Below are 17,786 nucleotides of genomic sequence, written 5' to 3' on the forward strand. Positions count from 1 at the left end.
ATATACCCAAATTGGAGATCCAAGTCAGATTTTTAAGAATTTTGTTTCTAATATGTTAAATGCTACTTTGATTTTTTTTAAATTGGTGTATCACTTAAAGCAAATTGGAATAATGTTCCCTTAGTTTGGCTCCATATCTATCTCCACTGCATACCTGTGGCAGCATTTAAAACATTGAACTTATAGGCATCTGTGTTTGACATTGCTAAATAAGCATTTATTGCTTCGATGTATGAATGAAAAGTGTTTGTTCCATAGGAATAAAACCACGGAAAAGGAAGCCTTTTGGTTTATCAGGAATAATGAAAAAAGAAAAAGATACTGAATCTGTGTAAGTATATTTTGACCCTGAAGCCTTGTTTTGTATGAAAACTAGTAATGGGGATATAAATTAGCCCATATTTAAACAAAAAAGTGGGCTTATAACAGCAGTTTAATGCAATGACTACAAAAACATCACAGTTATTTACGATTTTTGTGACCAAGAATTTTAACATAAATAACAACTAATAATAAGTGTATTCATAGTAGTCAGCTCATGTTTCATTCTTTCCTGTGCATAGGTAAGTAGTTTTCCATTTTAGCATTGTAGACAATGTAATTCACATTAATCCTAACAAAATATGTATGTACGTGGTAAAAGTACTGGAAGGCTGTGTTTGCAGAATTGAAGCTTCAGGTATTCTGTTAGAGGAACTTCTACATATACTGTCAAAGGACAGGAAAATGCCATATTCTTTGCATGTACTAAGTCTCCCAGGAGTCAATCTGTGCAAAAAGCGAGTTTGAGTAACAGTTCTGAGGTGAAATAGTCACAGTGTCTATATTAGTATTTTTTTTCATAATTTCTATATGTATTCTCTCAAGAAGATAGCTTACAATTTGACAAATTTGACAATATAGAAATATTCCCAGAGGGAACATCTGTATACATACTTTCTAAAATAAGTTTTTACAGTATTTTACCAGTGTTAGTTTTTTTAACATACTGCTGAAATATTTATGACCTAAGAACAGCAGGTGTTAATAGCATTTTGTTTCTGTATTCATACACTCTACAACAGTGACTTGATTCTGAAATCAGAAAGAAAAACTTATGACATTATATCAATCTCCTATGTAATATGTGCCATAGGATTTACAGAGATTCTTGCATTAAAACATAACTACAAAATTAACTAGAACATCACAAATAAATAACAGAGGATTCATTATGTGTTTACATAATATATTCTAATACTTCTTTTATTATCTGTTTAGAAATATAGATTGCTAGTCTGTATTTTGTCTGATTTAATCTTCAGCTGATGATCCTGTTGCAGACTGGAAATGATGAAACTGTCATCAGAAACTTCTCTGTACAGAGAAGTCAAGTCCTCCCTTGGTCTCATATTTTATTAGTCTGTAAGCTTGTGTAGTAAGCTTTACTTTGTGTAGGGCAAGCTTTCTACTTTCAGAAAAACTGTTGTGGTTAGTAGGCTTTTCAGTTTGTCAAGACAGTTTTTAAACTGTTGATGCCTGAACTGGTGTATCTAGTAATGGTTTTAATGCAGGGAAATACCACACAGGGTGCATTCTGTTACATATTGCTGTAGTTTAGCCAGGGATTTCACTTCTAACCACAGCTTTGCATGATTTGGTTGTTTCAGTTTTTATCTACAATCCTTAAATTCCCTTATAAAATCTCCATTTTCTGAAATACTAGCTTATAGCAGAACCATGACCCAGTTCTTTAAATTAAAAAGAATGATCTAGTAAATCTAGAGATTTAAAAGTATTTTTATGTCTTTTAAGTACTTGATGTTCTTGTTCTCCACTTCACCAACATTTGTAAACTGTTGTGTTTACATTGCAACTATAGAACAGATCCTGAGAGATGCTGGTAGTACTCCTCTGAGTAGTACTAGATCTACCGCTTCTATTTGAGATCTCTTGACTCAGTAATTTTGGAAACCTTCATTGTGGGCTGAAATATATTCATTCATTTGCCTCATATTTCATATTCTCAACTTTTATGTACCTCAGGTTATCATGTCTGCATACATACACTTTTTGAAATTACATCTCTTAAGGGAAGAATATACTTTGTCTTTTCAAGCAGTAAAATATCTTTCAGAACAGCTCTGTTGCTATGAAAGACATAAACCAAGTAGAAATTTGATCACATATGTCTTCTTTTGTGTGAGGCCTTTCAGAGAAGACGGAGTCCTTCCTCTCGCTGTAATTTTCTTTAGCATGCTGTACTGAAGTTTACATTAATCCTTCCATGTTAGCAAGGTTTTTGCACTGTTTTTAAGAGACTGCAGTAAAAGCTACAATTTTTGCCTTTACCCCATTTTTTTTTCCAGAGAAAATGTTTTCGATTACAATACATTTTATTTTGTTCCACATTCTTTTTTCTATACACGCATGTGTAGGATATTCAGACTAATGATACAAAAACTCTCTTGTTCAGTTACACCAGAACAATTTGTCAGGGTGGAAATTAGAGAGGACTTGTATGCTACTCAAGTATTCCCACGTTCTGTACGTGTAATTGCCTCTGCTTTTTGAAGACATCAGAAAGAATCAGTGTCATTCTTATTTTAAATACTACTGCTCAAATTGAAGTTGCAGTGGAAAACTGTAACACTACCTTCCTGTAGACAATTTTTTTTTTAAGTGCTTTTTAGGAGGGTACTCTGTTATTTTGTTCAGCATCTTCTAGTACTTGACTGCAACTGTGCTTGACAAACACGAACTAAGAATGAAACTCTAAAAGACAAAGCTCTGAATTCCTCTGAAGAAAATCTTAATTTCTTTATGAACTGGATTTTGTCCAAAACATTTTGCACTTACAGGTAGACTGTTTCATTAGGATTGGTGACTTCTACTTATTGCACCTATCAACCATGAAGACCTGAAACTTAAAGTATATTCATCCAGAACACAGTGTGGTAGTCCTCACTTTTCTTTTTTGTTATTATTTTTAATTCTTTTCAGTAATATGTGTGTTTGCTTTTTCATAATTTCTTCTGAGTTTTTCTTCTGCAGCATAAACTGTCAGCTGTTATTTAAATCTCATTCAGTTGAATGTGGATTATTTAAAGTAAAAATTTCAAGAGTTTGAGAGGCAAAAGGGTCAAATGCATTGTTTTAAATTAATTGAAAGTATTGAAGGAAAATATGTGTGAATAAAATAAGTTGTACATTGTATAATTGTAATTTTTTTTTTTTTTAAATAGGGAGTGTCCAGATGCAGACTCAGTTGTAAGTAGACTTATTTCTGAAATAAATGTATATGCTAATACTATCAAGCCTGCAATCGGATGAAACTTAACTTACATACAGTCCCTGCAATACATAATTTATCTGATAGAGGATTTAGTATTTTCATAGCATACTCAAAGTGTTAATTTTGTGCAGTACATGATCTGCAGCAGTATGTACAAACAAGTTTCAGTAATACATTTTTGTTGCCTAACAATTTTAAGTTTTAAGCAAGGTGTTTTCACTGCAAATATATGGTACTTTATTTTTCAGCTAATAGTTTCAATTCCTTGGCTAATAGATTCCAAGAAAGATTAAGATTTAGTTTAATGTGGACTCAACTTTGTGTCATCATACTCCTGTGTTTGCTACTGTTGATTTTGATAAATTCTTCTAATATTGACTGGATTATGCTTTACCACTGGAAATAGAGTGTAGGAATATACTACACTAAAATATGTCTAAAATATGGCTTTAAATGCAGCATTTCTAGCTGCACTTTATTAATGGTCTAGTTTTCATTACTGTTAGTTAGACCTGTGATATGTCTTAATTTTTTTTTTAATCAATTCAGGTAAGTGACCATTTCAAATTAAATTAAATATGTTAATGATTTTTATTTCCTTAATTTAGTCTTTTATTTTTATGCAAACATGGATGTTCTCTTGAATTAACATATAACAAAGATTGTAACTCCCTGAAACTATGTTTGGGGAAAATTTACAGAGTAATCTAAGTGATTTTCTGTAGGTTTATTTATTTTCCATTCATTCCTTTAGGTGCCAATTACATTACACAATTTAAATTTTCAAGTTCATTTATTTTGTGGTGTTTCTTATTTTAACTTGGTAACTAGGAGGTTTTAGTACCTTATATTAAAATTTGTTTTGAGAAACTTGATTTGAATCATCTATCCTAAATGGGGAAAATTAAATTTTACCACATAACAGAACTATATGTATAGGAACAGATGTGTAATTCTTGCCAAGACAGTTATTTTATATTGTGCAGTCATCTTGACTTAGAGCAAGTTTCTTTCCATGGGTGCATTTAAAAGAAAGTAACAATAGAAGTATCTTTATAATTATCAGGCTTCTCATGGAAATAAAATAATTTGACAGTTCAGGTTGAGTCATTGGAGTGAACCACAACTGGATTTTACTTTGAGTGTTTCTTTTCTTTGCTTATTTTGGTCTCAATGTTTTCTGAAAACAATTAGTTCAAAAAATTCAAGTAGAAATTGGTTTGGCATTCTTTCTGGCTACATGAGGCATACCATATGATTATCTACATTAATTGTTGAAACTGCTATTTTGGTTTGGTTTGGGTTTTTTTGCCTGCTCAATGTTTTATGACTGCATTTGAAATTTAAAATTTAGTCTATGATTTCTGCTTGCTATTTTCAAGCCACAGCAGTATTCTGTATAGTGTTTGAATGCTTTAAAAGCAGAAGTCATTACTGTAATTGTAGTGAAAAAATGGTATGAGATTAATTTCACCCCTAACAAACAAAAAAGTGCTTTTATGTTTTAAGGTTGGAGTCCTCTTTTGAAAGGTCTCATTTCAAATGCTTTTAATTTTTCTTGGCTTTTACTTATCAGTTTCCTTTTTGTTTAATTTTTCATACCTAAATACTTTAAACAGCCTCTATCACCTCTAGGAGGATTTATTTTGTATGATTATTTGCAATAAATTATGCATTTCAAGAGATTGAACTTGGAAAACTATTATTAAACAAAAAATACTAAAGCAATATTAATTTATGTCTGATGGCTAGGAAATACTGAGGAACAGACCTCAGAAAATTCAACTTAGTGTCCCACTTATTATTTTGTCAGTTTTGATCACTCACAAAAAACCTGTCTGGCATGTATATGATGAACATGATAATTTTTTAAAAGGTGGCTTTTGTTTTTTTTCAATAATTTTAATTGTGTGAAAGCAATGTAAGCGATAACCAGTCTTCAATTATATATAAATACAAGCACCAAGGTAAAAATATTGCAAATTTTCAAGTTAAGGATGAAGCAGGAACTGATTTCTATATATTATCTACCAGTTCTGTGTCCTACTGTGGACCTTTGAACATACTATGTAGTAAATACCATTAAGGTCTTCTCACTAGTGCAAAATATCTAATTCAGTCTATCAAACTTATATTCTATTTCCAAAAACAAAATTTTGAGATTGGTCGAAAACATCTGTTGTCCCAAAATACTCTCAAATTTATATGTGGTAAGACAGATATGCTTATGCTCATCCTTTGTAGCTACCAGATTTTATATACTGGAAAACAAATTAATGAAATGTTAATTCTGGTAAGTATTTTTTTTGTAACAGCTGTAAAGAGTTTTCATGTGCTCATTAGTAGGTAGCTGTGGATTGAGAACTGGTATTTGTTAAAAAAGTTGACCACTTCAGTCAGCAGTCTCTCTTTAAATATAGATAACAGTATCTCATGAGATATAAAATTCCTTAGTGTTTTATATGTCAATCTATAGTGTAACTTCATTAAGCTAAACCTTGATAATCAAGAAAAGTGTAAAGTCTGTAGTAGAAAGTATATGCACTGGAAATCGATAGCAAGTGAAAACAGACTCTGTATGGGGGTTTTGCCTTAGAAATTTTTTCTAAAGGATGAAAATCTTGTTTCCCGTAAGTTTACCATGTCTCTAGAGATGTTCTCTAGGAAGATATGAGGTCTAAAAGAAACTTATTTCAGAGAAGCATTTACAAAGTTCCACTTGTGTCCAATAAGATCTGAATTGGGATTGCAACCCTTCCCGTGGTTAGGATGCTCGCTGATCTCCTTCTTCTACTTCACTGCCTATTTTCATGAAGACTGTAGTAATGCAATTATCTTTGAGTTCCCTGTTCTTTCTGTCAAATCCATTTGAAATTGTCCAGTAAGTTCAGAAGTAATTAAGAACAGAGTCACTGGTGTACAGAACATAATGCTGAAAGGTTTTTTTTGTGGGAAGCTGAAATGCAAACACATACCAAGGCATCCAAAACTTTTCATTAACCTTTTCACATGTGAGTGTAGCATAATTATGGTTATATAGAATTATAGACCATTTTTTTTATTGTTTGGGACTGGTTGAATTTGGAACCATCAATTTCTGAGAAGTGCAACACAAGTGTAGTCTAATATTTAGTGAAATTCAAGTATTTTTCCTTATTTGCATTTTACAGCATTTTGTTCTGGCATGTTTCAAATAGCTGCTATTGAGGACAAGGCTTTCTATCACAGGGGCACTTTGAATACCCATTTTTCTTTCTTTCTGCATTTCTAACAATAGGAGAAAGTGACTGTCTGCTCTCTTCTTCTCTGTCTTTTGGGTTAATAGGCACCCTAATGAGAGGTGGCCAATATTATGCCTCTGTCTTAACCTAAGTATATGCCAGAGTAAAATTTTCATCTCAAATATGTCAAAAGTGGAGAGCCTTTTTGTTCTCTTGTTCCAGCCTATGAACTTCAGCTGCTTACTTTGAGTCCTCATCTGGACTACAGGAAGCCATTTGAGTTCTGGCATTAAAAAATAAAGTGAGCTGTTCAGCTGCACTGAATCTTGAAGCATACCCTCAGGAAAACTTGATAAAGAGCTCTCATAACCACTGTAGTTATCCCAAGAGAAGAGAAAATATGAAGGAATCAAACTGGGGAATATTGAAGGTTCTTTGTTTCTTGACTGATGACCAGCCTGTCAGCAGCACTAGTGTTGCAGAGGAAGAGCCAAATGAAGTAGTTAGACTAGAGTGCTCCATATGTTCCTTCCTTGTCCTTTGTATGTAGCCCAGAGACACTAATGACATGGTAATGGTGCGGCTTCTTCAATCACTTTTAGATGACAGGTGAAACAGAGCAAGGAAACTGAAATAAATTATTCACCAAAACTAAAAGATGTGTTTTGTCTATAGAATGCTTGGTCCTCAAGCTTCTTGTACAGGAAATTTTATTTTATTTATCAAGGCCTTATGTTTTATTTCTTTAAAAATATATTAACCCAGTAAGCTTGTAGAATATGCCAAGGCAAAGACAAAAGTGTATGACTTAAGTTTCTGATATATGTTTAAAACCATATAAGATCTCAATTAAGGCATTACATCTGCAATCACAGGGGAAAATGTCTTCTGTAGCTACATGTTTAACTGCTTAACAGAACCTCAGAAAGGCTTCCTGTAAGTCCACCAGTTCCAGTTGCTTTTGCAGTTGCTTTCTTTCTAGTTGCTTTGCAGAGTTCAGTTCACATGCATAATGAGGTTGTTGGGAGTTTTTTTACTACAAAGAACACTACACATGTTTGTATAAGGGACTAAAGCAGACCTCCATGCCCATTGTATTAATAATAACTTTTCCCAAAGGCCAGAATTTGCAAAGATCATCATCTTGTGTGTTGAAGTTCAAAAATTTTACATGTAGGTCGTAAACTTGACCTCTGATCAAGCATAGTAGGCAAATCAGATCTTACCTGTGTTGTGTGCCTGATATTTAAGATCCACTGTTATCCATGACATAATATATAGTTCTGTAATTGTAGGAATGTGGAGAAGGAGTAAAAATTAGTCAAATAACTGTAAATGCCTTCATTAACACCAGGTTCATGAGTATGTGTCCGTCTCAGATTGCTGTGTCATCTACCACTGTTATTAAATGTAGATTTGCAAATGAAATGTTGGAATTTTAGAAAGCACATTGACCAGTTCAATAATTCAAAATATTGAGAACAGGATTTTGAAATTACTACTCAATTTGTAAGATTGTAAGGTATCATTTTACTTGTATGTGACACAATCTGCCTTAGTCTATACAAAGGTATATCAAGTATCTATTCCACCCATTTTTTACATTGGTTTACACAAAAATGTAAGTTCAGTATCTAGTTAATTAAAGCACATGTTAACAATGATCATAAATTGGCACAAGATCAATCTGGATTACTGACAAGGCTGGAAATACAAAGTAAATTATTTATGTGTGTATATGGTGTTTCATGTCAGATGTTTGAAATTATTTAATTTCAAACATCTGTCTATTTAAATTTCAGATATAGGGAAAAAAATACAAATTAAGTTTTCTATTCAGGGTTTGAAAAGAGGTGGTAACATAGACTAGCTGAAAGAGAAGGAAGGAATTTTCTTCTGTGTTCAGAACTTAAACTGTACAGTATCCTTCTCTGTTATGTACATGAAGTTGTGAAAACAGACTGCATGCTGAAGGCCTGTTTCTGAGGAACAGATGATTCAAGTATATTATTAAGATCAGAAATATTTGTCATGAAAGTATTAAGGAAGAAAGTTAAATATTTTAAGATTTTGGTGCTTTCTTCATCCAAGAGATTAATCAGTAAATTAAAAATAATACAATTAAAATAACTTTGACAAACTAAAGTTCTCTCATAATTTTATATCAAAATTGTCAGTTTTGCCAGCTACATTGAGCATGCTGTGTCAGCCCAGTAATAGTATCCTGTACATATATGGCCTAGTTATAAGAAAAATTAAATGTTGTATCATTAAAGATTTTTATTGACTTGTAATTCATCTTAACCATGAATGTCCCTGATCTATGGAAAATTGCCTGGTGTGACAACTAAATTACTTTCAGGATTCAGAATTGGTAGTATTACAAGAAAATAAACTTACCCTATAGCTATATGTTTTTGTTCTGTTTACTTTGATGTCAGGTTTCATTAGTGGTTTTTGGTATATAAACAAGGTCAGTTTGAGGTCAAGCGTGGCTAAGAATCCTGATTTGAGAAAGTAGAGCTAAAGTATTGGACCGTGTGATTGTACTCTTATTACTTTTTTGTTGCTGTACTTATTTATTTATTTATTTATTAAATAGCAGTGAAGTCTAGTTAGATCTTGCAAATATTTAAAGAAATTGCATCTATATGGTCTATATTTTAAGTTTTGAAAACTTAAATGTTGATTTTTTTGCCTTAGTTTAATGTATTTAATTTGGTATTTGGTATTTAATTTGGTATGTCTTACATCTGTACTGGACGGTATTTCTTACACTTTTCTTTGCAGAAAGTTTGAGCTATGTGAAAATTTCCATTTATTTTAGAAGTACTAAATTTAGGGAGCTGTACAGAGGAGAATCTTTCTTAGTGAATTATCAGACATCTCATTTGTGATATCTGTAAAAGATACAGAAGGATAACTACATTTGAATCATTTTAATATTTATGTTCTGGACTTCCAGAACTATTCAGAGATATTCTCTTCAAACTTGGCTTGAAATTTTATCTGAAGTCATGAGGTTCCTTTCTTGTCCACTTGAAATCACCAGCATAAGTAATTTTGTTATGTCTCTTGACTTCTAACAAATTACGTTTTGGCCATACTATGTACCTGTACTATGTATCTGTTGGTCAAATTACTTCCCAGTATCTGCTTTCTGATAGACTATACTGATGCTGCACTAGAGTAAATCACTTTTGTGTGTATACATTTTCTAATTTTTATAGCATATTAGTAACTACTGAAATCACTGCATTTTGAAGACACCTTGGTTGTGGTTTTTTGTGATAAACTTGCTGAGACGTTAAACGGTTCACATACACTACCTATGCATACAAAGTTGTGAGTGGAATTTTTTGATTCTGAGTGTGGAACGTATCCATGTTTATCCTGTATATGTAACACATGATGTGGGGGTTTTGTGCGTTTTTAAAATTTAAATTATCTTGAAGACTAGTTTCTCTCTGCCCAAATTTATTTTAATGAAACTATATGCTTAGCTGAGCATTCTAAGTTATTTTAACATCATTCTTTTCAATTTCTGTTTAACTACCTGCAAGAACAGAAAAACTTAAGTTCCTTATCTTAAGAACTTATCCTAAGTTCCTAGATGCTTATTGGCTTTGAAGATTCAGGGTAGTGTTGGAGATGTGTAAAGGGAAACTTGGGAATAGAATTTTGAGCACCTGTGATGTGGATATTCTTTTCTGAAATGACAGTGCAGGCATACTGCTTTTGCTATGGGAAGTGGAATTTGCAATCAGTGCTTTGGCTAACATACTTAAATATTGACTAGTACTTAGGAAAGGTTTTGCCTCTGCACCATCAGAACATCTTGTGTCTTAGCTGAAAGCAATAAAATTTGGGAAATTTTTCTGGGTGCAAGAGAATTATAGTCTAATTTAACTCAATACTAAAGCTAAAATAATGTTGATTTCTGTCCTTTTTGATAATCAATTAGTAATTAAGTAGTGATTGATTAGTAAAAGCAGATGCATTTCAAACTTGCCAGTTTTCACAGGAAATTTAGAGCTTGTTTTGTTACATTTTGTGCTGAGATACCTTGTCACACAACTTCTAAATGACAGATCATAACTTCAGATAATTGTAATAATGTTGAATAAAAATCACTTTCATAAGTTGTTGCAATTTTAATTTGTCAATGATGTAAAATTCAATCTGATGTAAGAATGACATGTTTCTTTAGTTATTTCTCAATAGCATAATTTTTGTTTTTGTTTCTAGAACTTTCCTGATGTTGATGATGAAGGATACAGCATTAAACCAGAAGCAGCACAGGATATCCTTTATACTATTATTGCACCAAGTTATTTGATGTTACTACAATTCTTTGGAGAGAGGAAGTACTGACTAAAGAGTCGACCAAGTACTGACTAAAGAGTCAAGGAAGATGAATGACATTTATGTCTATGTTGCAACCCTGTATTCTTATGTTCATAGCTTTTGTAAAATGAACCATATTTTTTCTTGGATATGTGTGTGCAAATGTTAAATATTATATTAGATTAGATCAGCTCTCTTGGGAACTTTTAAATTACAGTAAAAATAAAAATAAAAAAAATAGCCAGATCCAATGCAGATCCAAAATTCCATGCAGATCTCCCTCCATGAAAAGCTCTCAGAGAGTTTATAAAGTTTGCAAATGTTTTAAAGTGTATTGAATGGTTATCTGTTCTACACTTAAGCTTTCACCTTTTTTTTTGTTGCACTAGAGTAGTGTAGAAATAGAATTTTTGTTACTTCATGAAGTCATTACACCACTTGCTGTTTCCAAATGGTGCTTTTAGCTTTTACTGTCTTTTTAATACCTTCATATTGAAAGCTTTCGTATACAGAATAGATTTTGTTCTGAGTTGCCTTATTGAGGCTCAAGATTTTTCTCTGCTGTTAACCTGTTGCTTTGGAGGAAAATTCTTGTCCACTTTTTTCCTACCGTTGCAGAGGAAAGCTCTACTTAAGAGCTGGGAGTAGTTACCATAGATCTAAGCAAGCCTAGTATGTTGACAAGATAGCTAATTTTTGGAAATTTATTCACTGAATTTTCTGGGTACTTCATATAAAAAGTGAATTTAGGCTGTGCCATTACCTTAAATTGCAAAAACTTTTAAGCAGTTAACAGATCATTACAGTGGCCAGGTCATCCTCATAACTTCTTTGTTTTCATCAGCTTTGCAGAATATTCCTCTAATGCCCACGTGGAAGAGTCCCGTAACAATAAAAGCAGTTGGTGTAATCTCCTATTTACAGAATTGATATAAAAGTGACAGACTTTTATCCAATTCTAAGAGGAGTGCATGCTTTGCATGCATTTCTAAAGTGAGAGAGAAGTGAACAATATTTGTGCCTATGATGAATTATTCATTTGGACGTTTTATTTTTTATTATCTCTTTTTTGTTGTGAAACAAAAAGGCATACATTCAGTGAAAAATATCCATGATTTGCAATCTGTCATGATATAGTACTTCAGCTGCTGAAAATCTTGACCATCTTCAGGGACTTGTCAAGCTCCCTTTCTCTTTTCCTCCCTTAGCCTCTAGAAATTTATTCTGTTGATGGGAACTCATGAGATAATTTATTGGAGGATATTGTTTTATTATGACAGTCAATCTCAATACGTCTGACTTAAATCTGTATTGGCCAAACACTTTACAAGAACTGTCTTATTTGTAGGAAATTAATCTTGAAGGTCATTAATAACTTTCAAGACAAGAAATCTTTTAATGAAATTAGAATTACTTTTCTTTGAAACCTTTTCTATAAATGCTTATTTTGAAGGAAGAGATCCTTGGCTTTTTCCTCATGACAGCTTTCAGATCCTTTCAGCTGGAAGGGATTTTGAATGTCAGGCTTAAAACTTCGTTAGGGGATAGTTTGAAGAAATTTAATGCAAATATCTGTTATATTGTCAGGTGAAAATAACAGAAGTGACTTAGAGAATATGTACACTTCTTCCAAGTGGTACAAAACTTTTGTGTTTCCATAGAGGGAGATTTTCAAATTTTTCTTGTCAAAACAAATGCAGTTTTTAAGATTTAGCGTGGGCCTTTCAGAGCTTTTCTTCAGTGTGGCTCTTGTGCATATAAAGCGCTGTTTATTTTCCTTATTTTGAGGTCTGAGATGTCATTGTGATTCCTTTCTATCCAAAGATGATATTGTTCAGTTTACTACACAGCCTTCTGTTTAACTGGCATCCTTACAAAATTTTCAGTGCCACTGTAAAAGGAGTAAGTAATGGTGGCTCCTGCTCTTTCCTTCAGTGTTAATGTCAGGTACAGGTACCATGGGCTCATGTACCTGTGCATCAGGTACAGGTACATTTCACTGCTCATCAAAAAAACTAGGCTTTTCTTCATTTAATTTAAAAGATGTCTACATTTTTCATAAATCTGTTAGGATCCCTGCTAGAGTCTTGCGAATTATAATTTTACATGCAGAAGTGTTACTGCTTTGGAATCTTAAATTTAACCTCATGCCTTCAAATATGCAGTTGTTCGGTTATATGACAGATATTGCCATTCTTCAGTTATATGACATCATGCTTTTCTGAGCAGAATCATCATTCTGAGGATAAATGGAATAAACCCCTAAATTTTAATTCTGAATTGTGCATTTTGGACTGTGGATGTGCACAGAGAGGTCACGTAATATGAGCATTTTGTGGATCAAAATTATCAAGTAGATTAAACAGATGACTTTGAGGTATTTCCACCTTAACTGAGACAAACATACCAAAGAGAACCATTTCTATTCATCCAGTGAGTCTGACTCTGAAGATGATGAACCCAGGAGGTTCCATGTGGAAATAAAACCTGTCCAGCCAAATAACAGTTCTCAGTACACTATGCCTTCTTTGGATGAATTAAAAGTATCCATAGGGAACATCACTCTTTCTCCAGCAATATCTGTAAGTCTTTTGTTCCTTGTATTTTTGGTGTGTAGAAAAGTGGTAAAGAAACTGTAGTGTAAACATATAATTTTCAGAATTTATTCTAGGTTCAGTAACATTTTTCTTGTGCACTAGGTCATTTTTGGTACACTTCATATTCCAGTATATATAGATTGCACTTTTATATTGCAATATTACATTAAGTACTTTTCTCATATTTAAACTTCCCTTTGAGACTTTTGAGCACTCAGTTCTTGTGTTTATGTTCTTGCCCACATAAGACATTTAGTTACATCTTAGATTTAGCTGAGCATGGCTTTTAACATAATTTGTGAATTAGTTTTCAATAGCATACAAGTATTTTTAAACAGATTGTATAATGAGGATACATGTAACATTTGCGGTTAAGCTTTATTGATGTATCCCGCCAGATCATGGAATAATCCTTTATACCACTATATGATAAATAATATTAGGGTATGCTAGTACAGTATTCAGATCAGAGTAAGACTGGTTCAGATTTTAAGGAAAATAGTGTGCATAACATATTAAAATAATAATTTTTCTCTTTTTTCCCTCACCACATTTTGAAAGCAGAGGCACAGTCCTGTAAGTAGAGAATGGCTTTTTATTTGCATTTGTAGTTAAAACTAAGTAAGTGTAGTATGTGAGGAGACTTATTAGGAAAACATGAGGAATGTTTTATTTCATCTATACCATGTGATAGATACATAGGCTGTTTAATTTTCTGTCCCAGACAGTAAAGAGATTTAAAAATGCTGCTCCCTTTGTCAGCTCTACAGTATTTATTCCTGCATTTTCAAATTGATGTGGTAGATGTGCACTGGGTGCTCTGTCTATGCTCGTGTTCCATAGTCTTCTGCAAGCTCATGATGTTTTTGCCTGGCACTTAAAACAAAATATCTCATAGGAAGTTGAGAGGAAATAAGAACTCTGGGACTATAAAGTGGTTTATTTCACAGTAGAAAAACTTATTCCTATTTTTTTTTCCTGTTTCAGGCACAAATGAATCAAAATTCATCCAGTAAGTGTGAATCATTTAGTCTGTTACAATTTTGACATAGAATGAAAACAAATCTCTTTTTTTAATTGTTGGAGACATAAACTTTGTAAATATCTGTACTTTAAATTGACGAAAATGTTTCTCTTGTTAGTTTTATGTAACTACTCCTTATCTATGTACTTGGCTGTTTCCTGTTGTGGGGACCAGATTAACCTGTATCTGACAGTAATGAGGAACACATCCAGATGCCAAAGAGGTTGCCCCATGGGAAAAATTCCTGTGCAAATTCCTGAAACCCTTCCCCCTGCTCAAGCTTAGTATCATCCACAAACCAGCAAAGTGCACCATATGTATGATTTAAAATACTGATGTAGAGGATAGAGCATTAGCTTCTATTTTTAAAGGTTGAGTGTAGTTTTTTTTTTTTTTTTTTGGCCAGTGGGAAACCAGGCCAGATTTGCTGAAGAACAATGTTGATGTAAACTGTGTAATTCAAGGAAGAAGTTTCAAGCATGCAACACTTCTTTATGGAGCACATTGGTCTATGTAGTCTTCTCATAGTTCAGGAATAAATAAACTTAAGCTATCACAAGTTATACATTTTCTTTTTTCCATTTTAATAGTACTTTGTTTGGAACTGTTAACATTAATATTAACTATCTCTTTATAATGAAAATGAACTCTTTATTTTATATTTCACACTTTTAGTGATAATACGATATCTTTTTCTTAGGTGAAGAGTTAACAAAATCAAAACTTTCTGCTCCAACTACTGAGTAAGTTCAAATTTAAAATTCTATCAAATGCTGTTTTGCAGGAATTTGTTCTTATTTTTCTAAGCTTGGAAACTCATTGGGAATGACAGCTGAGTCCTATCTGAAGTTGTACATCTATTGCATTACAAGCCTAAGTGTTTCAATGGCTATTTCCATTCATTTGTTTACACCTTCTAATACATGTGATTTGTTGTGCTGAGTCTCAGTTGGTATTTATAATTACATGGCTACACAATATTTTTAAATAAGACGGATTTAGTTTCCATCCAAGAGTGCTCTGTGGTAAAGTGTTTAAGATTGCAAACTCCAAATTTATGCTGATCTGCGTACATTGTTTATGTGTATATATGCTGAAATAAATTAATTTAAACATGTAGGTCTCAAAAATTACAGTTGTTTAACTGACATTATGGAAGGTTTTATCATATTATTGAGGGACTTTTTACAAGAGTTATGTAGTGATAGGACTAGGAGGAGTGGCTTTAAACTTTAAGCTGAGAGTAGTTTTAGATTAAATATATGGAGGAAATTCTTTACTGTGACGTCTGGTGAGATGTGGAAACAGGTCACCCAGAGAAGTTCTGGATGCCCTGCCTCTGGAAATGTTCAAGGCCAGTTCAGAAGGGACTTTCAACAACCTGGTCTAGTGGATGCCAGCATGGTTGGAACAGAATTTTTAAAGATCCCTTTGAAGCTAAACTGTTCTGTGAATTATAATTATTATATCATCAAACTACTACTGAAGTTTTTTAATTTTATGAATGCATAAATCTTCCATTTCTATTTCAATTCTAACTCTTAATATAGAAAGGGGAACAGTGACTTCCTGGCATGGGATCCACTCTTCAGCACTTCTCTTGAATCTTCCTCTTCAGCTTCTTTGGCATCCTCATCTTCCTCAGGTAAGATATTTGATGGTAGAGATGGTGTTTGCTGTATTTCTAGATGTTCCTGTGTTGTTTTTTCAGTTATTACAAGGGGATGTGCTTTGCATAAATTATAGAACTTTATAAAGCAGTATAGTGTCTTAGAAGAATCACACATCTGAGAAGGCAGCATATAAGGCTTTCAAGCTAGAGAGCAAGAAGGAAGAGGGAGTCCTAGACACTTCAGGAAAATTCTGTTTTGCTCCTTCCTTTTTTGTTGCCTTCTCATACTTAATGAATAATTCCTCTCCATCGAGAATGTCATCCCTTTGTAAGGCTGGGAGATGAAATGGAGGTTGTTGCAGCAACTGTGAGACAAGTTGAGCTTGCACAATGAATAGGAATGATTTCTTCTTTCCAGGAAAGTCAACTGGGCTACGTAGTACAAAAGCATTGCAGAGCTTTTCTATGAGGAACTCGTTTCCTGTAGGAGATTCTGTTAGGAGATGTGAAGTCATAATCCAAGGGGAGATGGATAAAAATAACAGGACTAAGACATGAATTAAGCTGAGATCCTGAAAGCAGGGATATTGCAAGGAAAGTGATGGGGTGTGGCATGTGGGAGGTGGAGGGAGAGAGCATATGTTGCTTGGGAATTTTTGGTTGCAGGATATTAGTGGGACACCAGAAGGCTTTCCATAAACCTGGTCTTTACAAAAAATAGTTCCATACTTCTTTTCAGTCTACCTACTGTGTATCTTTACTCCAACATCTTAATTTTTTCTTAATGCAGACACTTTCTTCCTCCCACACACCTGAGAAAGGAAGTTCACTGATTTTTTTTTTTAACTAAGTACTTGTATTCCAAAAATAGTCCTTATTTCTTAGTTCATTATGACTTTCTAGTGATTTTCTTCTTGCATGATCATGCAGATTGAAGAACAATAAAGAAGACTACATGTATCAATAGGAGAATTCTTAAAAACTGGTGTTATTTCTTGGCTTAAGTAATATTCTTTTAGCAACAATCAACACTGCTTTGTAACACTTCAGATTTTAATAACTTAGTCTTTCACTACAAATTCGTGTTCCTTAAAGGTTAAATTTTAATAAATCTGGCTTACAGAATTCATTATAATTCTCTCATCCTGACTTACATAACCAGTCAGTAATATTGCCAAGTGAATCCACCGTGTGTGGTAGCACATTTAAGAAAAAATTCTAGAGAGATATATATTATTGGAATATTCTGAAAAGAAATGGTGCTTTCTTAAAGTATTCTGTTCTGATAGCTTTGGTCTTATGTTAGAGTCTGCAGAGAAAGGCAGAGGGTATTGAACTTGTTGCTGGTGGTTGTAGCTGTATTCAGGTGTTTATTGCTGTGTTTGGATGAGAAGTGAGAGCAGATTAGGAATTCTTCATACAGTTCCTCCTAGCAGCAGAAGTGTGAAGAAAGTAGTCTCTGGCTGATGAGTAATGACAGAGATCTATAATATCCTCTGTAGCTGTATATGGCAGGGAGTCATCTACCCTAGTCATACCCATGAGGTTTTTACACAGAGCCCTGCAGTGCATTGGAATTGGTGCAATAGAAGATCTTGTGACCATAAATCAAGTTTAGATACATCTGTGCCTTGGCAAACTCTATCTGATAAATAATTATTTCAAGGATTGTTGTTTGAGACATTAACTAAGATATTTACATTTGTGAAAT

General features: G+C 33.2%; 1 protein-coding gene across 8 annotated transcripts in view; it reads left to right on the plus strand.

Moving 5' to 3' along the window:
- Nucleotides 1–17,786, plus strand: part of FCHO2 (FCH and mu domain containing endocytic adaptor 2) — an 80,785-nt gene that overhangs the window by 41,703 nt on the left and 21,296 nt on the right. For 4 of the 8 annotated variants that reach the window (XM_085567617.1, XM_085567622.1, XM_085567619.1 and 1 more), the window contains 8 exons: nt 259–331; nt 3,225–3,249; nt 10,744–10,798; nt 13,246–13,424; nt 14,001–14,015; nt 14,427–14,451; nt 15,164–15,206; nt 16,014–16,108. In XM_085567617.1, the coding sequence (XP_085423743.1) occupies nt 259–331; nt 3,225–3,249; nt 10,744–10,798; nt 13,246–13,424; nt 14,001–14,015; nt 14,427–14,451; nt 15,164–15,206; nt 16,014–16,108 (510 nt within the window). The remainder of the gene's footprint in view (nt 1–258; nt 332–3,224; nt 3,250–10,743; nt 10,799–13,245; nt 13,425–14,000; nt 14,016–14,426; nt 14,452–15,163; nt 15,207–16,013; nt 16,109–17,786) is intronic. The other 4 variants (XM_085567618.1, XM_085567623.1, XM_085567620.1 and 1 more) reach the window with 2 other exon arrangements.

This window comes from Lonchura striata, chromosome Z, assembly GCF_050655825.1.
Source record: "Lonchura striata isolate lonStrDom1 chromosome Z, ASM5065582v1, whole genome shotgun sequence".
NCBI classification, from domain to species: Eukaryota; Metazoa; Chordata; class Aves; order Passeriformes; family Estrildidae; genus Lonchura; species Lonchura striata.